Source organism: Phaseolus vulgaris, chromosome 5 (assembly GCF_051622355.1).
Source record: "Phaseolus vulgaris cultivar YP4 chromosome 5, ASM5162235v1, whole genome shotgun sequence".
Classification (NCBI taxonomy): domain Eukaryota; kingdom Viridiplantae; phylum Streptophyta; class Magnoliopsida; order Fabales; family Fabaceae; genus Phaseolus; species Phaseolus vulgaris.
Genome location: NC_143502.1, coordinates 7,914,489 through 7,936,321, shown reverse-complemented (window position 1 = coordinate 7,936,321; position 21,833 = coordinate 7,914,489). Strand labels below are relative to the sequence as shown.

General features: G+C 30.0%; 1 protein-coding gene across 1 annotated transcript; it reads left to right on the top strand.

The window, feature by feature from the left end:
• Window positions 1-5,389: 5,389 nt before the first annotated feature.
• Window positions 5,390-7,534, top strand: LOC137835058 (protein CYSTEINE-RICH TRANSMEMBRANE MODULE 9). The gene is made up of 3 exons (XM_068643395.2): window positions 5,390-5,597; window positions 5,788-5,926; window positions 7,286-7,534. Exons 1-3 carry the CDS (start codon window positions 5,573-5,575, stop codon window positions 7,329-7,331), a joined length of 210 nt encoding a protein of 69 aa, XP_068499496.2. The 5' UTR covers window positions 5,390-5,572; the 3' UTR covers window positions 7,332-7,534.
• Window positions 7,535-21,833: the final 14,299 nt, after the last annotated feature.

Here is a 21,833-nt window from a genome sequence, read left to right as displayed (position 1 = left end):
AATCCTCATGTGGCCAAACTTTTTACACTAATAACAGATCATTTCTTGTGAGTGTTCATCCTTCCTCGGGCAAATGAAGCTTTGTTTTATTTTTTTGTGAGGAAGCCTTTTGTTTCCTAGTCTATTTCTTTTAGGCATCTTCTTAAACTTTCTAGACATAAGCAAGATTTCCTTAATGGTTGAGTTTTCGGACTCAACCTCAGACATGCCTTCTTCTTCTTCTTCTAGAGTATTAAGAGCTGTAGTCTTCTTAGTATGGACATGTACTTGCTTCGACTTAGCCTAAATCCCTTTGTCAATCGTTGTTGTATCCTTCTGTTGATCTCTATCTTATAGATTTACTTCATGTACCTTCAAGATTTTGATAAACTTATCCCAAATGAGCTTCTTAAGATTGCAACCCTCTATAATGGTCGTTATCTTGGGCTCTCATACCTTTGACATGTTGTCCATTAGTTTTAGGCTTATTTGCACCTTTGTGAATATTTTTCCCAAGGCTTCAAACTCACTCAAGAGGATTTCCATCCTTCCAAACATATCATCAACCGTCTCACCATCCTTCATGGTGAATGATTCATATTGGCATGTGAGCATAACAACTTTCATTGGCTAAATTTCTTTGTGTTGTTTCCTTCATAGTTCATTTTGAGGGATTACCATATGTCCTTAACTTTTTCAATCTACACACATTCTTACATTCATTCTTAGATAATGCATGAATTGAAGTGTACCTAGATTTGTTGTTCAACTACAAGGAATTGAACTTGTCTTAGTCTCAATCCTTTTCAGGAGTATCGATCACGATATTCTCTGGTGATGATCTACCATAGCTGATAGTGTGTGGACTTCATGTACATCTCCATCCAATCTTGTCATTAAGGAAAATCTTCTTCGAGAAAGGTTGGAAGACTTATAAGGTATTCTTCTTATGCAATCAACTATCCTTCCATTCTTGCCATACTTGTTGGATCTTTACCTATAGACATTATTAGGCGCTCAACCATGTTGAGGTTAAGTTGTGATACTAAATATGAAAAATATTTCAAATACACAAGAAGAATGTGTTGAATTGTGTATTAAAACTTTTTGTATTTTTTCGCAAAGATGTGTCTGATTTTGTCCAAATAGACGCAGATCTTTTCAAAATATTAATTTTTAAAATCTCTCATTCTTTTGTTAGTTTAAATTTAATAACATGATAGTTGAGCTTAAGGAAAAAGGATTTATGGCGTATGCTCTTGTACTGGTTTTCCTAAAAAAGCATACTACGTTTAACTCTTGATCAATTGACCAAGTTTCATTAGGAAAACTATCGTTGTAAATATACAATAAAGTATTGTTTGGAAATTAGTCACTCCTAGAAACACAATCCGAGTATTATTCAAACAATCAATCACTCCTTATTAACAACCCACAATATTATTTGGAACAATAATCACTCTTGCCAAGACTTTAATATTTTTTGGAATGCAACCACTCTTGATAAAAAAGGGTTTTATAAAGAAAGGTGATCTAAAATATCACATAGAGGTAACATCTTCTGATGGATAGAAGGCTTATACACTTTTCTAATTTGCTAATGAACAAAAATCACATTATGGCGTTTGTCCATGCAAAGATGTATAAATCCATTAAATGTGATCTATGCAACATTAAATGTTTATCTCTTCTTCAAGCAACATTATGATAATTGACATTGCTTATCATGCTTATATTAGAATGCTTTTACCCAAACAATGTAGAGTAAAAGATCATACACAATAGATTGTTTTTCCAGGATTGACAAAGAGGCATGTCAATATGCATGTTGGCGTAAATATACTTTAGTGTATCATTCATGAGATCATTGATCTAAATAGGATCTTTAAGAGATCTTAGTAAACTTAAAGACGAAAACATTCTCTACAAGATAAAATAAGCATATAAATATTTTCATGAAACACCATGTTAGCTTAAGACTGTGTATGTATCATCTAGTTAAGACTTCCTTTATCAGACAAAGCAATAGAACACAATATGCTACTACATTTGTTAGATATAGCACTTATGTTTTAAATTAATTTTTTGGAAGATCTTACTGACGAAGCATATTCATGATTACACTTTGTTGTTAAACTACACTTAATTAAAAGTATCAAAGATTTGTTCGACTTTACTCTAACAACCACCAATAATCATAGTTAATGTTAGCTGCAATTTTTCTCACTCAACATTAGAAAATAAATACTAACAAACTATTAAAAAAAATAACATTAGTGTCAATGATAAAAAATAATCACTATAAATATCAACACAAAAAATAACGAGACGTTAATAAAAAAATATAATTTGGATTAACACAAAAACTGACTTCTTGAAATTGGTTGAGAAATACCTAGTTAATATTGAATAAGAAATAACAATTACAACAACAAGAATAATCCTAACAATTTAAACAAAAAAATAACTATTATAAACATCAACGCAATACACTAATCAACATCAACAACAAAAATATAATCCTAACAATATCTCATTCTTAATAAAGTCAACAACATTTTAACCAAAATCAATTAAAAAGAGAGTATGAATAAAAGACATATAATTTGATAATATGCATAATTTCAAATTCTTTCTTACATTTTAGGTGAAATTTTTAAAAAAAAAATCTAAATAATTCAATTGCTCTCATAAAAAAAATATTATTTTTTAATTTGTTTTACCTAAATAACATATTTTATCACTAAACATCCATAAAAACAATCCACTTAAAATTTCATATTCAAATTCATTATTAATGTTTTAGTATAAATATATATATATATATATATATATAAATATATATAATTATTTTCTGAAAGTTGACATAAATGCAACATATGGTATGTGAATAGACCAAACTATTTTGCCAAAATTGAACCTTTCCTATTTTTAATGCTTAGATAATTTAAAATTAAAATTTTGAGAGAAACAACATTAAAAGTAAAAAAAAAAAAATTATAATATTAAAATTGTGTAATTTTTTATCCTTTTCAAATAATGGTTATACCAACCACACGTTCATGATGTCATGCTTCAACTTCAATGCATAGATAAATTTTTTTGACTTTAATAAAATATTTGTAAATTCTTTATTTTATTCTTTCTATTTTTACATCATAATGTTATGTATTTATTAAAATATTTAAAAATTAAGTAAAAAATATAAATATAAATAATAATGATTAATATTGTGTTAAGCCTTTTGAAAATAATAACTAAATCTTTAAAAATACTACCCTTACAAAACTATAAAAAATGCTTGAACTCTTTTCTTTTTATACAAATAATTTATACATAAAAATTATTTGACCAATATTTATTTAATAATGTTTTAATCAAATTGTTTCAACTCCCAGGTCTTATCACTATAATTATTTTCTTAATACAGGTGAGTAACAATGGGTGGACCCTTCCATAAAGTCAGAAATATCTTCTACAAGAAGGAAGCTTCTCTTTGAATTCTATTAAAACAAATACAAATGACGTGTTTGAACTATATGATATAAATATTTCATACATAATATAAAGGATATATTCTTCCACACAAAAAAGAACATGTGGAAGGCATCATATTTTATTATAATATTGAGGTTGAATTATACTTTTTCAGATTTGTTTCGATGTTTTATCTTTTAATTATTTTTTATAGAAATTTCAGCCCATTTAATTTTAAAAATATTATTTCCAATTTGGAGACACAATTTTATATAATTTATCACATTATATTTGTTAAGTATATAAACTACAGAAATTTACAAATATTGTAAAACACTATTGGAATTAAGCATGGTGAAATTTGTATGAAAATTATTCTACTAAAACTAGAAAAAATGAGAGATAGTATTTTTTTTTCATTTAAAGTTTGAGGTGCTTATTAGATTCACTTTTGATGGTGTGATTTTTTACCATGATGGTAGCTATTTTTTATTTAAATATTAATTAGTTGTTGGGTTCTATAATTACTTATAAGTGAATCTAACTATACAGAATTAAAAGGGCATTTTAGAATGATCAAATTGATTTGCATTTTAAAAAATATAGTAAAAAGACATCTGTATTGACCATATATTTAAATTAAAAAATAGTTATTGAATATATTTAATTAAGAAATAAAAAAAAGTTAATATTAACTTACTAAGAACATGTTAAGTTAAATCACCCTTCTAACTTTTGTGAGAACATTATTTAAAATAATTAAAAACTTAAAATAATAATATTTAGAAAAAGGAAAGCTTTGGTAAGCGCAGACAGAACATACCCCAAAACTTTGTGTCTATTGGTGACGGTAGTTTCAAGGGGCTGCTGCACCTTTTACTTAAATTTCCTAATATATATTTTATATAATTAAGAAAACATGTTAAAATAATTTTAATAAATTATTATAATAGAAAAATAGGTTAAGAGTTGAAGAACCCTCATGTATTATAATTTTTCCCTATATATATATATATATATATTGTGGTTCTTTAGGAATTAACTTGTCATTATGAAATTCTTAAATATCTTTTAAATTGTAGTTTTTTTAAGATATTATTAATTAGTTTACAAAAAAATTATTAAGTATAGAGATATAATATAAAATTTATTTTTCGTTATAACTTTAATTTTATCTTATATTTATAAATAAATTAAACAATTTTATAATTAATAGTTACAGTACAAAGGCTGTCTCATTTTAATAAATATAAATATATAATAATAAAGCATAATTAAATTATAAAACAACAGTATATATAGTTATTAGTTGTTAGTTAACTTTTTCGTAATATTATATTTAAATAAGCGATTTTATTAAATTTTGTTCACCTTTTTATTTTAATTTCAAAATTCAAATAAAAATATTTAATTTATAAAAAAAATTATGGTATCAGAGCCATTTTTCGAGACTATCCTAGCGAATGTTTGTTGGACTTATCAGACCACTTGCTATCAGACCGGATCACCCATAATATGTTATCTCACGTACTAGCTATCACTCTCGGTATGAGGGGTGTGTTGGAGATCTCACATCAACTAGAGATTAAGATATTTTATTGTATATAAGTGGGTGTAAACCTCAATCTTATGAGTCGGTTTTATGGGGTTGAGTTACACTTAAAGTCTATTTCGTAATATTCTTGACGAATTTTTAATTTTTACATCAATTTCATTAATAATATTTTTAAAAATAAGTTACACCATTTTTGGTTCTTATAAGAAGAATATTTAAAAAATATATTAAGAGTTCAGGAGAGTTGTGAAGTTTTCAGTATAGAAAGAATGAGTATTAATTAATATATGTATTAAAAGATGAAAACTGTTTAATAAGTTGTGTATTTATTATTCTTCTTAAAGTATTTAAAACATATTAAATGAGATTTAATAAGGTATGAAAGCAAAGTTAATGCTTTTGTCTTTATTTTTTGGCTGGCACCTAAAACGCGCTTTTCTTTATTGAAGAATCTATATATACACATAACTTCCCAATCCTTCACACAATCACTTAATCTCAATCTTTCTTTTCTCTCTCTCACTGCAAAAAACTAAGATCAACTTCATCTAAGTTCTAACCATGAGTAACCAACAACAAACTCCTGGTAAGTCTTTCATATTATTTTTTAAATTATTAATATTCTTTCACCAAGATTGGCAAAAAATGTTATTTCTCATATTTTTTTTATCATGATCAGTGGATTATGGATGAATTTGATCAATCATTATTTTTGTAGAAAAAAAATAGATTTTTTTTTAAAAAAAATTAATTATATTTTTTTTTCATCATATCAGTGACTGCATACCCAGTGGACCAAAGCAACCTTGCAGCTCCACCACCACCAGTGGGTTATCCCACCAAAGATAATGATTCTGCTCAACAAACTGTTCCAGTCAAAACCACTTTCAGGGGTGATGGCTTCTGGAAAGGATGGTGAGTTAATAATTTATACCCAAAATTCTAGTTTATCTATTTTATTAGGGTATTGCTCATAGTAATATATTAATTAAGGGTATAAATGAAAGAGTTTATAAATTAAAAGTTTGTGTCAATTGAACTAATTCTATTAGAAATTATACTCAGATTGTACATATCTTTGTAATTACTAAGTACAACAATAAAAACAATTAGTATAGTGATTAAAAGTTTTTCTTATATCGAATATGTATTCGATTATTTTTTGAAGTAAAATATATTTGATTATTTCTCAAACAAATACAACAATAAAAATAATTTTATTGATATAATGGTTTATAATTGGGTGCAAACCTCATTTAAGCGGGTTCTATGATGTTGAGTTTGACTTAAAGTTTACATCTTATTTAGAGTCTATTTTTGTGAGAGTTTATTGGGTCGTGTTACCCGCTGTCATGTCGTTATCGGACCATCCATAATATATACAAGTTAGTAGTCTCGACGTGATGAATGTGTTGAAAATCTCACATTAACTAGACATAAAGATATTTCATAATATATAAGTGGGTGCAAACCTCATCTTATAACTCAGTTTGATAAGATTGAGTTAAAATTAAAGTTCACTTCTTTAATATGGTTAAAATTGTATGTGTGTTTATGAAATCATTTAATTTTCTCTTAAAACAAAATATTAATAATAAATTGACTGTATTAAATTCAGTTTTAAAAGTTTTTCTTATATCGAATGTGTATTCGATTATTTTTTCAAGTAAAATATATTTGATTATTTCTGGAACAAATATAACAATAAAAACAATTTTATTAATATAGTAAATTATAAGTGGGTACAAATCTTACTTAAGTCGGTTTTATGATGTTGAGTTAGTCTTAAAGCTCACGTCTTAATATGGTATTAAAGTCATTTAAAGTCTATCCTTACAAGAGTTTATTGGGCCTATCATGCTACCTGCTATCAAATCGTTATCGAACCACCCATAATATATAATGTCACGCAAGAGTTAATAGTCTTGGTATGAGGAAGTGTGTTGGAGATCCCACATTAACTGGACATAAGAATGTTCATAGTATATAAGTGGGTCAAATCTCACCTTATAAACCATATTCAGTTAAACTTAAAATTCACTTCTTCTTAGATTAAAATTATATAAACAATTTCGTTAATGCATTCGATTTTCTCTTAAACCAAAATATTAATGATAAATTGATTGTATTAAATAATACTAATTTGTTTTGATTCTGTAAAAAAAATACAATTTAGAAAAAGATAATAATCTTTTGACTAATATATTTGTTAGAACATTTTCTATGTGGATGTGTTTTTGATTTCTCAAAGCATGAATCTTCTTTTTGTTGCAGTTGTGCTGGATTGTGCTGTTGCTGTGCCCTGGATTGTTGTCTCTGATCTAATATCATTGTTCTTCATGGATTGTTGAGATTGTGCTATCTGTCTTTTGTTATTTTCTTTAGAAATTAATTTTATGTTTGTCTAATGAGGATATTTGTGTTATGGGATAGAACAATTTTATTTATGTGAAGGGAATTTATATGTTGATGTTGTTGTTATACTTTGAATAGTGAATTAATAAGATGAATGATGAAATGTAATTGGAAGGTTGTTGTAATTACCTTCATTGATGGTGAATTATTAATGGTTGAATGTGACGTAGTTCATAAAAATTAATAGTAGGAAATATACTTTCATGTTTATGTATAGAAAAATTAACATAACCTATATTAAATAAATAGTTGAATAATGTATTAAATTTTATTATCTTTTTAATATTATTTTTAAAATAATAATTTTATAAAATGAAAATATATTGATGGTATAACTAAATGTCAAAAGTTACTCTTAAGATACTTTTCAAAATACATTATTAAATAAAAAACAAAAATATAAAAGGTGTAATATTTTATTAGAAATGAGGTAAAAAAAAATAGTAGTTATAAGGACTAGTGTATACGTAACTACTTGTTGACTTTTTTTACCTAATTTTGGATAAGACTGCATTTATTGGAGCACGCAAAATATCGCAGTGGGCCCCACCAAATATATTTACTACATTTAATAATGTTTTTATTCATGAAATGAAATGACTCCCTAGAACACGTCTTCTAAATATACTAATCTAATATTTTCTGTATACATTGATGGACATAGATTTCTATGCAACTTTTTTATTTTAATAATTTTCAAAATATTTTTCAAAAAATATTTTGAAAGTTAAATTTAATTACTCACTTAATATATTTTTTAAGATTATTAAAGATATGTATAATTAATTTCAGTTAGTAAATAAAAGTTATAATACTAAAATTAATTTTAATAATTTCAATATAAAAATTTAACATAAGTATTTAACCAAGCTGTGAACAATAGAGTGGTTAGATTTTTTATTTTGTTAAGTTAAATTTTTGTCATCCTTGTATCTTTTATCTAGTATTTATCCTATTTACTGGATTGTGTTAACTTAGGGATTACTAATTATAATTAACATTGTCACTATTATTGTGAAGTAATAATACAAATTTATTGTCAATTTTTCCATCACATAACACTTAAAAAAAATAATTTATTATTTGGGCAAAAAATGGAGGCTAAGTATGAAAAACCTACACAAAAGGGTGATTATCGTCAGCATAAAGTTAATAAGAATTTTAAAGCTAATATACTCGACTAAAAGATATATTGGCGGGTGTGGGTGACACATGGCGGGTGTTTTTTGCGTAGGTGAAGCGTGGGCTTAGCCTATAAGGAGTTTAGAAATTTTTAAAAAATTGTGGGCAGTTTCTTCCTGCACCCCTACATTTTTCTTCCTGCACCCCCACAATGTTATGCAAAGATCAAATTGTCCCTATTATTTTCTAAAAACCCTAAAATGCACTTGAACTGTATTTATTTTTTTGCATTATGGATTATGGAATCTGGAAGAATTTCGGATTGACACTTCCGGTAAAATTTCAGATCCACCAATCCATAATTCAAAATATGCATTTCACACTCAAAAATCCATCATTCAAAAAAAGCATTCCGGATCTACCAATCCGTAACAGAAATATGCATTCTAGATTCAAAAATCCATAATTAAAAAAAAAACATTCCGGATCCACCAATTCGTAACAGAATTAGACTTCCGGATTCAGCAATATGAAAATCAATAATTTATGCAAAAATTGCTTCCAAAACACCCCCTCATCTGGAAAAAAAAATATTCAGTTCCGGATTGATGAATCCGTAGCACACTCCCTGATCCCTATTTCTGGTAACCATGGTGTCCTTTTTGAAATAAAACATTAAGGTCAGTTTCAAGATTTAGAAAATTGTAGGGGTGCAGGAAGAAAAATATAGGGGTGCAGGAAGAAGAAGCCAAAATTGTGAGTTTGACCCACGCTAAGCCCATACAAAATTATATTAGCGTGGGCCAAGCCTTCAAAATGTCCAAGTAGTTATAAAAAATTGTGAGTTTGACCCATGCTAAGCCCACACAAAATTATATTAGCGTGGGCCAAGCCTAAAAATGTCCAAGTAGTTATAAAAAATTGTGAGTTTGACCCACGCTAAGCCCACACAAAATTATATTAGCGTGGGCCAAGCCTTCAAAATGTTCAAGTAGAGTGAGTTTAGCTACAAGGGGCACACAATAAGCGTAGGCTAAGCCTTCTTGTTGGCCACAAATTAGCATGGGCTTAACCTTCAAAATATTCAAAATATTTTTTATATTATTTATTTGAAAAAGTGTAGGCTTAGCCTACAAACACACAAAAAATTTCAGTTTGAAATATATTTTTATTGAAATAAATCAATTTTAAAAAGAAAACTATTTTTTTTATTAAAATAAATCAATTTTAAATTACTCTACTTCTCTTTTTCTTATTGCATTTATCCTATTTTTTACCTATTTCATTTTTTTAATATAATTATTCAAGATAAAATTATTTTAGGAAGCAATCTAATATGAAAAAATGTTTTTCTTACTAAAAAAATTTATTTATAACTTTTTCTTTATACTTTTCACTTGTCTTAAAAATTGAATATTGTTTTTAAAATGAGCAAGAAAAATATTTTTTTAATAGGAACAAGGAAAAGAACAAGAAAAAATATTTTTTAATACAAGGCCCACGATAATAAACTTAGAATTTTGTACAAAAATACAAAGGTAGAAACGTGATATCTGTGGTTTTTGATTGAAGATATTTTGATTGAAATTGAACTATAGTTACTTGAATTAACTAAGGTTGAGCTGGTAGATACCAAGACAAGCTTACCTTCACACTCTTCAAAATACCAAGAAAAACAGAAAACACGCTTTAAAAAATAGTAACTTGATGACAAACAGAAGTTGAGCTATATAAGGTTCCAAGAAACTTCTACTTTCTCATCATGTCAACCTAGAGAAGTTAAATCTTAAACAGTTTGAAACCTTTCTTGTTTTAACATAACAAGAAAGAGCCTAAAACTAAAGAGATAATCTACATAACAGATGACTACAAATATTCCCAAAGAACAAGGACACACACTCAAACAAACTATGCTTAACACCCTGCTACTAAACCTAAAAACAACAGTGCCTAGGATCCAAAAAGAACATCAAAAGCACTTTAACTGCAGCTAAAACAGCATCAAAACAACACCAAAACTACAGCATAAACCAACATTTATACAGCATAAAAGCAGCTAAAAACAGTACCTAAACTGCAGCAGAAAACCAGCATTTGCACATCATAAAACCAGCACCAAAACTGCAGCAGAAAACCAACATTTATACAACATAAAACCAACAAAAAACAGTACCAAAACTGCAGCAGCAAACCAGCATTTGTACAACATAAAAACCAGCACAAAAAATTGCAGCAGAAAACCATCATAATTCTAGCAGCTACTTCGTGATATCTAACTCCCCCTGCATAATCATAATCATAATCATAATCATAAGTTGAGCTATTAAAGCCTACCCTGCTTACAACAAATCAGTATCTGCTACTATCTAATCACCCACCAAAGGAAAATAAACTTCTACTTTCTGATTATTTTGTACATTATCAAACTTCATCAAGAGTAGTATGCGACATCAATGAAGGTAATTTCTCCAAAAGCAACTTTAGGGTGGTAATGAAACATAATCTAGTTAATACAAGGAAAAGCAAGTTATAGTACCATACACAGATATTGTTTTAAGAAAACTTACAAAATGATGAACTCAAGGCAGAGGTTGATCATCAAAGTTCTGAGCATAGTGAGGGTGAACTTGACTTGTTCTTGTTGAGGTGTCACCCTGTTGTCGCTCCATCATCATGGTTAACTTTTGCTCTATGAACTTTATTTTATCCTCCAACATTGCACACTTTTGATTTGCTTGAGCAACTATTTGAGTTGCTTGATCGTCTTTCATTTGCTTGCATCACTTGTTGATGAAGTTGTTCATTATGAGAAAAGTAATCACTAGAAGGAGCAAGTATTGAAGGTTGGCTTAGGGAAGACATTCCATGGCGAATGTTGGAAGCCAAGTCTGCAGTGTCATAATATCGAACTCTACTCTTGCCAGAAACTGTAATTAATTTAGCTAAGTAAACAAAATTTTCCTCCTCACATAAGCATTTCTAAGAAAGTTTATGTTCCATCAGTCCCTAATAAACACTAGTTTCCTTACAGACATCACTAGTAAAAAATGTGGTCATGGGCAACACAACCACTCCCCCAACTTCTAAAGTTCACTTATAGAACTAGATTTATCTCCACTACATCTTGTAAATTTTCTTTTCATCTTTCCTACCAGTATTGCCCAATTGAAAACATAAAAATAGGTTGAAAGAGTTGCCTGTCAATTTTGACCTTTTCCAAGACATAATCATTGTTAACTGTGCAAAGCATTTCTTATCCTCAGAGGGAGGAACTAAGTTAGAAAGCAATAAAATATGAGAAACTATATGTAATTTTAATGGAAGAGTAATTTTGTCATTTGAACATAATTTTTTATCATATCTTACCATTATTTGGTCCATGTTGAATACAGGAAAAGGTAACATAATTTAGTTATCTAATTATCTAAGGTGCACCAAACATTTGACTGGCTTAAGCTTATCATGCTTGGATTCTATCATATTCATATCGTAAGTTGTTTTTATCCCAGTATCATCCTATCATATCTTGAACACCAAACAAACCTTAACAGCACTATGCCACATGTAGATAATTAATAATCCACAAAAAATATGTAACAGGAGACCAACAAAAAGTTACCTTGGAGAACAAGGTATCCCATGCTTTAGCAGACACTCGTTTCATTGAGGTAACCTTTGAAACTGGGACTTTCCCATGTGAGCATTGGACAAACGAGTTGTCAAGAGGACTGCATATACCTTGCAAAGTAAGCCTCCTATAAAATACTAATTCATCAATTAACTTGACTCTAATAATTGTTTGAAAGGAAAAGCACTAACACTGGAATAATGTTGTCAGCCCACTGGCGAAGCCATTCGCTAGAAATCCAATAAAATGGTTTTTCCAGTGGTTGAACAGGAGCTTAAGCTAAAACAAATCGAACCTCCTGTCTCCTTCCAGTAATACGACCCAATTCCAACTCTTTCTTGTTATTGTACTCCTGACAAGCTTCATCATATGAGGCATTGAAATTTTGAATCTCATTACAAAGATGAGATGCAAGAGAAGCACCATTTTGCAAAGCAACTTCCACACCCTCTCTTTCTTCATGCTCAGCACCACAAATTACACTCCCAATTTCACCAACATTTTTTTGTATGTTTAAGATGGTACATCAACATGTACGCATCACTAGACAAAAATGTCTCCACAAGTGAAGATTTTGAATGAGAGGCATGCAAACCATTTCCATTACTGTCAGCTATTATCGCTTGAGAACAATTAGGATGAATTGCATCAGTCTTGATGGATTTAGAGGTAGAATTTGAAGACCCTTTGCCAAATGGATGACAACCTAAATTAGTAACATGTTCATCATCAAATTCTCACCATTGCCCAGTGTTTACATCCTTAATATGAGCAATGTAATGACCACTATTAGCACTGGTTCCCTTGTGAATCAGTACAGCTGACAAGTCATACACCAAGTCGAACTGAGACAGCTCAAACATTCTATGCCGCATATCAAGTTCAGCAGGAAACGAGAAAGCAGAAGAAATTTTCTTCTTTGTTGTAGTCTGTCAACACAAATACACTATCAGAACACAAATGAATGGTAAAGAAAATCAAACATTGCAGCATATATAGGGAAACAACATTAAAAAACCACTATTTTAAGAAAGAAACATGACAAATCATGCTCCATTTCTTGAGAGATGAAGATGTGTTATGCTTCATCCGAATGTAAATGGATCTCTTGGCAATTTTGAGCAACTATGAATGACCATCCCAAGGATATATTTTTCTCTGAAAATATGCATGCGCCACTAAACTATTTTTATAATACCTTCAGCTTAAAATACTCCTTACTGCACAATTGTCCATTTCCTTAGCTTCTTCCATGAGTAACACCACTTACACAAGGCAAATACATTCTATACAAACCTAGAATACCAGCCCACATAGCTACCAAAAACCGTCCCACACAGCAACCAAAACTAGAACCCCAATCATCCCAACCAGCAGCTACAAAACACCAAAAACAGGACAATATACACCCCATTACTCACCAGAAGCATTGTTGAGACCTACTGCAATTCAATACCCCTGACTAGTTTTGGTCTTCCCCTTCAGCCAGCTTTTGGTATTCCATTATCTCCATCCATCCACAATACCTTCACATCAGCTTCAACACAAATAGATACCTTGCATATATAATGTGTTGAATAATGTTTTCAGCAATCGTGGCTGACCTAAAATCTCACACTAACTATCTACTAAACTCCTTATACCACTAAGTTAACCCTAATGGGTTTTGAGATTTGAATTCTTATCCTCTTAAAGTTGAATTTCAGTTCAAGGTCTGCTGCATATGTGCAATATTCATGCTTTCGTAAAGAACATTTTAGTATTTAACATATTAATCTTAAGGTTTTGAGATATGTGTTGTAGCAAGCAAATATTGAAAGGAAAACAAATTAACTGTTAGTTTTGAAAATTCGGATGGATGGAAAGTGTTGTGTTGTAAGGTTGTTTCAGGTTTTTTTTTATATTGGTTAGATCATCTACGAAGAGATTCTTATGTATATATTGTTTCTTGACGATAGAAAAATCAAAACCACATCTTAAATGTGCATTATGCGAATCAAATTTTACTTGGGACAAAATTTGTGAATGTGCTTTGGGACAAAAACTCTGAATTGCCATGGTAGCTAGCTAGCGTCAATTATTGAAACTTCGTGGAAACTGAAAAACGTTGGAGTGCAATCAAACTTTAGAAGGTATATTAAAATAACAGAAATCATTTTCGAAATTTGTTAAGGGGAATTTGATTCTTGCTGCCTACCACAGACAATTCGAATAACGCAAAGGACCACTGTTACTCTTAACTCCCTCAGTAATCCAATGTGTATTCACTTATACCCTTTTTACACAAATTATTCACTGTATAAAGCATCATAATGACCAACAAGGAACTTAGCATCAAAATCATTCGAGAACTTAGCATCCTCTTAAATCAACATGTAAGAAGAAAAATCATCCTAGGGTTACACATACCAGCATCATAATTGTAAGAAAAAGCAAGTATATGGGAAACCTACATCAAGAACCTAAGGTTACACAAAGATTAAGTTCACGGTCGTCAAAGAAGAAGAAGGAATGGAGGAAGAAATGCGAAACTCACCGTTCACGGTCGTACGTTCACGGTCGAAGCACGGTCATGGTCAAAGAAGAAGAAGAAGGGGTGGAGGATGAATGTTCACGGTCGCACTTTCACGGTCGAAGCACGGTCATGGTCAAAGAAGAAGAAGGAGTGGAGGAAGAAATGTTCAGTAAGCTCAGCAGTTTTGTGGGCTCTCTCAGGCTCATATTCGAGTTCAGTAGACGTTTTGAAATAAATTAATTATAATTTTATTATTTTTAATTTTAAAATCATAGCGTGGGCTAAACCTTCAAAAATTTAAAATTTTATTATTATAATTTTTTTTTTTTAAGTTTGCATCCGTTTTGAGTGGCCCACATTTGGCCACTCAAAACTGCGTCCACATTTGGCCCACGCAAATATGTAGAAGCTGATTACTTGTTTTCTTGTAGTGTAAATTCATTCGTGATAGAAAAAAAGGAAATTGTAATTAAATGGTAGAAGGTAAATGAAAGAAAAATTATAAAGAATTAATACAAAAAAAAGTATATAATTAGTTTAAAGTGTTAAAAAATTTCAATCTATGTCTATAATAATGTTCACTATTATAAAGATTATAACTCAAAGTTTCTTTTTACAATAAAATCTCACTTAACCTATATTAGGAGATAATTATTTCATAAGTAGTGTAAATTTTGTTTTCTATTTATTAGTAAATTTACTATCTTTTGATGATTTGATTTGTATAACTTTAATTACTTATTATTTCTTATTTTAATTAGATATTGTTTCTTTCCTTACTTAGGTTATAAATAGTTATAAATTTAGACGGTAAAAACGTTTATAAACACATTCAAAAGTATATTCAATTTTCTTCTTTCAACTTGGTATAAGAGCTCTCGACCTGGGAGACTCTGCTTCTGTAATTGTTTTATTTTCTTGGACAACCTTCATTATTGCAATTATTATTTTTTTGGACAGTCTTTATTGCTACAATTATTTTTTCTGGGCCTTCATTGCTACAATTGTTTTTTTTCTTTTCTCCATTGACCACCACCTTGCACCGTTGACTACCACTGCCACCATTGACCATCAACCACCGCCATTGACCACCACCGTTGACCGCTGCCAACCACCGTCGAAATCGCCACTGTTAAACAAAAACTCCAAATTAGTTGCAAGTGTCATTAAGGTTCATATATATAGTATAACTATCATAATTAACTTGTGCAAACACGTAACAATTTAAGACATATATATGTAATCCTTACAAACTGAAATGTCAACACACTAACAACAATAGACACTCTAGTCTTTGTAGATTTTACAAGGACTAAACACATTACAAATACCATTATCTTCTAATTCTTACAAGAGGAATGTTTTCAATCAGAGGATCTTAGGAAGTTAAATGATTATGAAACTTTCTAATCAGAATTTTAGTAACCAATTTTCACAAATTTTCAAATTGGGTCAAGACAAATATTTTGAGTGAGACTAATTTTACGTACCACTAAGCTCATTAGAACTTTAATCACCTATTCACTAGATCAAATCCAAACAATGCAATAATTTACTACTTGACAAAACTTATTTTTTCAGAGGGATTTTTCTTGCAAGCATATCAGTTCCTTCTAGAATGTCAAGGACATACTTTTTTTTGTCATATATGAATTCCCTTCTTCGATATAGCCATCTCAAGACCAAGGAAGTATTTGAGTTCTCCCAAATCTTTAATTTTGAAAGGCTCATCCAACAAACTCTTAATTCTTTAAATTTCTTGTAAGGAATTCCCTACCAGAATTACAAACACAAGTAAAATCGGGATAGTATTTGATGTTGTTCTAATAAAGATAAAATAGTCAGATTTAGATTGAGAAAAATCATAATTAATAAGAAAAGATGAAAGTTTAGCTAACAACTGTCTGTTGGCTTGTTTTAATCCATATAAAGATTATGTTATTCTACAAACTCGATTATGCTTTCCAATGATTAATCCTTGGGGTGTCATATATACTTCCTCATTCAGGTCATCATGTAAAAAGGCATTGTCTAAATCTAACTGATATAGATGTTAATGTTTAACATGTTCAATGGCTAAGAAGAGTCTAATAGTGGTGAGCTTGACAATAGGAGAAAATGTGTCCATGTAAGTCAATTCCCTCTAATTGTGTGTAGCCCTTTGAAACAGGCAGGACCTTATGTCTTTCAATGGCCCCATCAACTTTATGTTTTATTTTGTAAACTCATTTGCATTCAACATGATTTTTCCTGTTGGTAAATCTATGAGGTACCAAGTCCAATTATCTTTGAAAATTTGATCTCCTTCTTCATAACATTAATCCACTTAGTATATTTACAAACTTGTTCAAAATTTTCAAGTTCAAAGTTAGAGAATATTTCAAGGGTATAATTTAAATGCTTTTCGAACAGAGAATGATATAATAAAACATATGTTAATAGGATATAGAGTTTTAGAATAATATTTTGTCAACCCAAAATTAGTGGTTATAGTATTAACCTAATGGTGGTAATACTTTAGGAATGTAGGAATCTTCTTCACTCTATTAAATCTTCTCAGATTGACATTAGCATCACAATATTGTTCTAAAATTTCTTCTTTTTCATTGTGGAAGATATTTTTGTTGTTTGTTGTATTTTCCTCACTACTAGTCAAACTTCAATGAACAAGAAAACTATGATCCCCATCATGATCATTACTATTATTTTTATTTTTGTGAATGAAATTGTTATTATCTATAAGCTAAAAAATGGAATCAAGATGATGAACATAATATTGCACAAGATCATGATTGTCATCTAAAACTTTATTTGAAACTTTGTAGGGAAAATATTTTCATAAAAGATAATACTTTTGCTAATAAGAATTTTTCTATCACTACAAGAAAATCATTAAATAGAAACTAATTTTAGAGAAAAAATAATAATTAGTCATTATATTGACTAAATTGAATATTATTTTAGAGACTAAAAAATTATTCGTATCTAAAGTGGTTTCTATTATTAATAAAACTTTATAAAATGATTTCTAAATCGATATCTACATTAATTATCAAGGTTTTAACTACTAATATTTTAGATTTTAAATCAGTCACCCGCTATCGGATCGTTATCAGACTATCCATAATATGTTGTCTCACGCATGAGTTGTCACTCTCGGTGTGAGGGGGTGTGTTGGAGATCCAACATCGACTAGATATTATAACATTTCATAGTATATAAGTAGGTGTAAACCTAACCTTATAAGCCAGTTTTATGAGGTTGAATTAGGCTTAAAGTTCACTTATTAATAATAAGTAAAAATCAACATGTAAAAGTAAAGACAAGGACAAAACCACAAAAACATGAAGGTACTCCAAGGCCATCAAATGAGTAAAGGAAAATCATCTCCTCCATAAGCCATTGATGCAGTGAAAGAAGAAAGGGAGAAGAAGAAGATGGAGGCCACAACACAGGTAAGTCAATAAACTTATTTAACTCTTGAATATGAATCTGTTTATTGGAAAAGTTGTTTGAAAAATACAAAGATCAATATAAGCATAGGCGCCTTAACATAAAAATAGAAAATCTAACTAAAAAACTTATGCAAATTAATTATCTAAACACTACCCAAGCCACTCCATCATCTACACACTAAATAAAACTCACAGCACTACACTTTTTTTTCTCATCCACCCACCATCAACCTCACACGCTGCACCGTGCTTTTCCTCACTCACGTTTCTATAAATCACACTCCCGTGCACTATTTTTTATCTCTGAAGCTCTCCTCACTCTCAAAGTACACATTCACATCACTCAAATTCTTTGCACTGGCCACGCTTTCCCTACTTCCATCCATTCATTTTTGCTCATCCCTCACACAACTTCTCTTCACATATACACACATCACACAAAAAACCCAGCAAAAAGAGAAGGAGAATGAAGGAATTTTTATCAAAATAGTGCAGTTTTCTTTTTTTAGATTTACGTAAATGGGCAAATGCAGAAAAATTACAAGAATGAGCATTTCTTAGTCAAAATTGTCAATGTAACATAAATTAAATTCATTAATTCATTCACTTTTCTTTTAATTAAAGTTGCCAACCGGATTGACAACTTCAGTTTAAATAAAATTGGACATTGGATTGATAACTTTAGTATATTTTATCTCAATTAAAGTTGTCAATTCGGTTGACAAGTTCAGTTAATTGTTTTTAAAATAATTAATATTTTTTAAAATTAAAAAATGTACATAATAATAATTTAAAAATTGTTTAAAATTACATGAAGTGAATAAAAATAAGAATATTGTGAAAATTTGTATTTTATAGATAAATAATATTAAGAAATTAAAACTAAATTTTGTTTCAAAAAAACAAAGTTACCTAAAATTAAGTTGGATTAAAAATAGGTTGTGTAATAAATGTAAAATATTTAGTACTTTTTAAATATTGTTTAAATTAAAAATATTTTTGTTGTTTTTAAAAAATTGAAATTATGTTCGTGAAGTAGCGTTTATAGTTGATACAATTATAGATAAAAAAGGGTAGCGTTTAAATAATATTTATAAAATGATAAATAAGTACAATTTATACATGATTAGAAAATAGAAATGTAGGAAAAGTCATTTATGAAAAGTTGTGCCACATGATGGTCTTCTTTGTTGTCTTCGTGGTCGTCCTTGTGGTTGTTGTTTGGATGGAAGGGTAGGAGGGGGCGGAGGTGGAATGTCATCGTCAATGCCTTCGACTTCATTGTCATCACTCTGATTTCTGGACACCTGCAAGGCATTGTTGGTCGATAATACTGCATGGATGACATTGGATTGTAGGCAGATAAGGGGTCATGGTAGAGATTGCAAAGGGATTTGATGGACCAACAAAAATTTGTTGTTGAGATGGAAATGTTGAGTAGTTGAAAGGTGGTTGATGGAATGACGATTGGAATGTCATGTGAGATTGATCCCTATATCCGAACAACTAGGTCAGTTGAACACCTACCGAACAAAAAGATTGTTGTTGAAACGATTGAACTTGAGAAGAAGACCTGACATGATGTTGATAGTGAGGTTGTGTAGTCTCTTGTGGCATATCATACTGTTTTGAAAATATGTGTTAATTTTGGATGAATGAATGAAGAATAATAAATAATTTTGTAATTGAATGTACATCGTCATCGGACGATGACTGTATTAGCGAGATGTAGCGGATAATATGGTTGATGTACCATTGCATGTATGTTGACTTGTCATGCAAATAGCTATTTCCGTTAAATTGATTTTCGTGAATTATACGATTATGACGGTCATTCCACATAGATATCCATGCGACATGATATTGTGGCCAGTATCGATCAGTTTGTCCTCTCATATCCTCTTTGTGAAGTTGATCAAGGTTGAATGGGTCACTTGGAACTCTGTCGAAATCCAAATTGACGCATAACCCTATCAACCTGATGAAATTCAACTGTTGCAAAACATATGAGAGGAACCACCGCCCGTGCAATTGGGGAAACCTCAATAGTTATCAAGCGCCTAACATAATCCACTTGATATGAAGTCCAAAGAAACTATAAATAAATGTTTGAAACATCAGTAATATGAAATTTTCAGTTAAAATGATATGTTAGTTTATATATTGGTCACAACCTCTTTAGCTTTAGTGCCATCAAACATTGCTCGTATTTCTGGAATAGTTGTTCCTCCTATGTGCGTCCTATGCATCCTCTGAGTCCACCTAACGTAAGCAAAGGAATATTAAGAACTTTGTTTTCTTGTCTCGAAAATTAATACAAAAAAACATACCTTTTCCTGAGTGGGAAACCAACCCCTTATTGAACTTCTTCATCGATCAATGGTTGAAGTTGTGGAGAAATGCATGTTAGGCGTTCCCACGCCCAACATTGTAAAAGCAGCGTGCAACCTCCAATATTATCTTGATTAAAGTCTATTTCGTGATCGAGCACACAATACAGAGAAGCCAATACAACTGACCCCCAACTATAATTCTTGACGTTGTTTAAGTCAACCAGCTTTAATAGATACATTAAATGTACCTTACTACCAGAAGAATCAGGAATCAATAGGCTCCCAATAAGTGTTAATATGTGGGCTCGAGCATGTTGAGCAATAACATCAATGATTGCATGATGTGGCAGTTCCTGAAAAGTATTGTTAAGCCAAGACAAATTAATTGCATTTCCTTTTACCACTATAAAGGGTTGTATAAATCCGAGCAACTACTCACACAAAGATACTAAATCACCACTAGTAATTCCGGTGACAACCTCTCCATCAATAGGTAAACCCAATATCAATTCCACATCTTCCAAAGTAACAATTGTTTCACCAAGAGAAAAGTGAAAGGTATGAGTCTCCGTTCTCCACCTTTCCAATAATGTTGTAAGTAGTACGTGGTTGAAGTCAATGTTCTTAAATTTTAACAAATATCCAAAACCAGAATGATCAATTAATTGTTTGACTCGTTGGTCAAGTATGTTCTCATGCTTTAGTACCCAAATTGCATGTCTTCGGGGTCTCAATAGTCTTTCATTACCTACCATACGTCTTTAGCAACATGTTTCTCTTGGAGTCGCAATAGGAACATATTCGCGGGAAGGCGATGAGATGCCATAAAATTCTAATAAGATAATTCCTAAAAATACAACCAATTTTTAGAGTACCTTCATAGATAATTCCTATTAAAAAGAGTATTCCCTTGTAAATCTCAAATATAAATACATTTTAATTATTTTTATTTTATTTAATGAAATTACACTTTCAATTATATTATGGTTTTTGACCATCATGGGACCTTTTTTTTTTGTTTTTACCAAAATGGGGTCGCTGTAAAAAAAATTACAAATCTGGGGCAAGTTGGCATGTTGGTACAACTTTGCCACGTCAGCCTGAAGTCGTGCCAACTTGGCATGACTTCTGCCACATCAACCTGAAGTCGTACCAAGTTGGCACGACTTTGTCCACATCATATTTTTAAAAAAAAAAATTATTGTTTTTAAATAAATATATATTATAATTATTTAGTTATAATTAAAATTATAAGTTATGTAATATTTGAAATTAATTTGATAAATAAAATTTTTATGAAAGAATAAATACTTAGGTAAAGAAAATGAGGAAATTAATAATCAAACTTGAAATT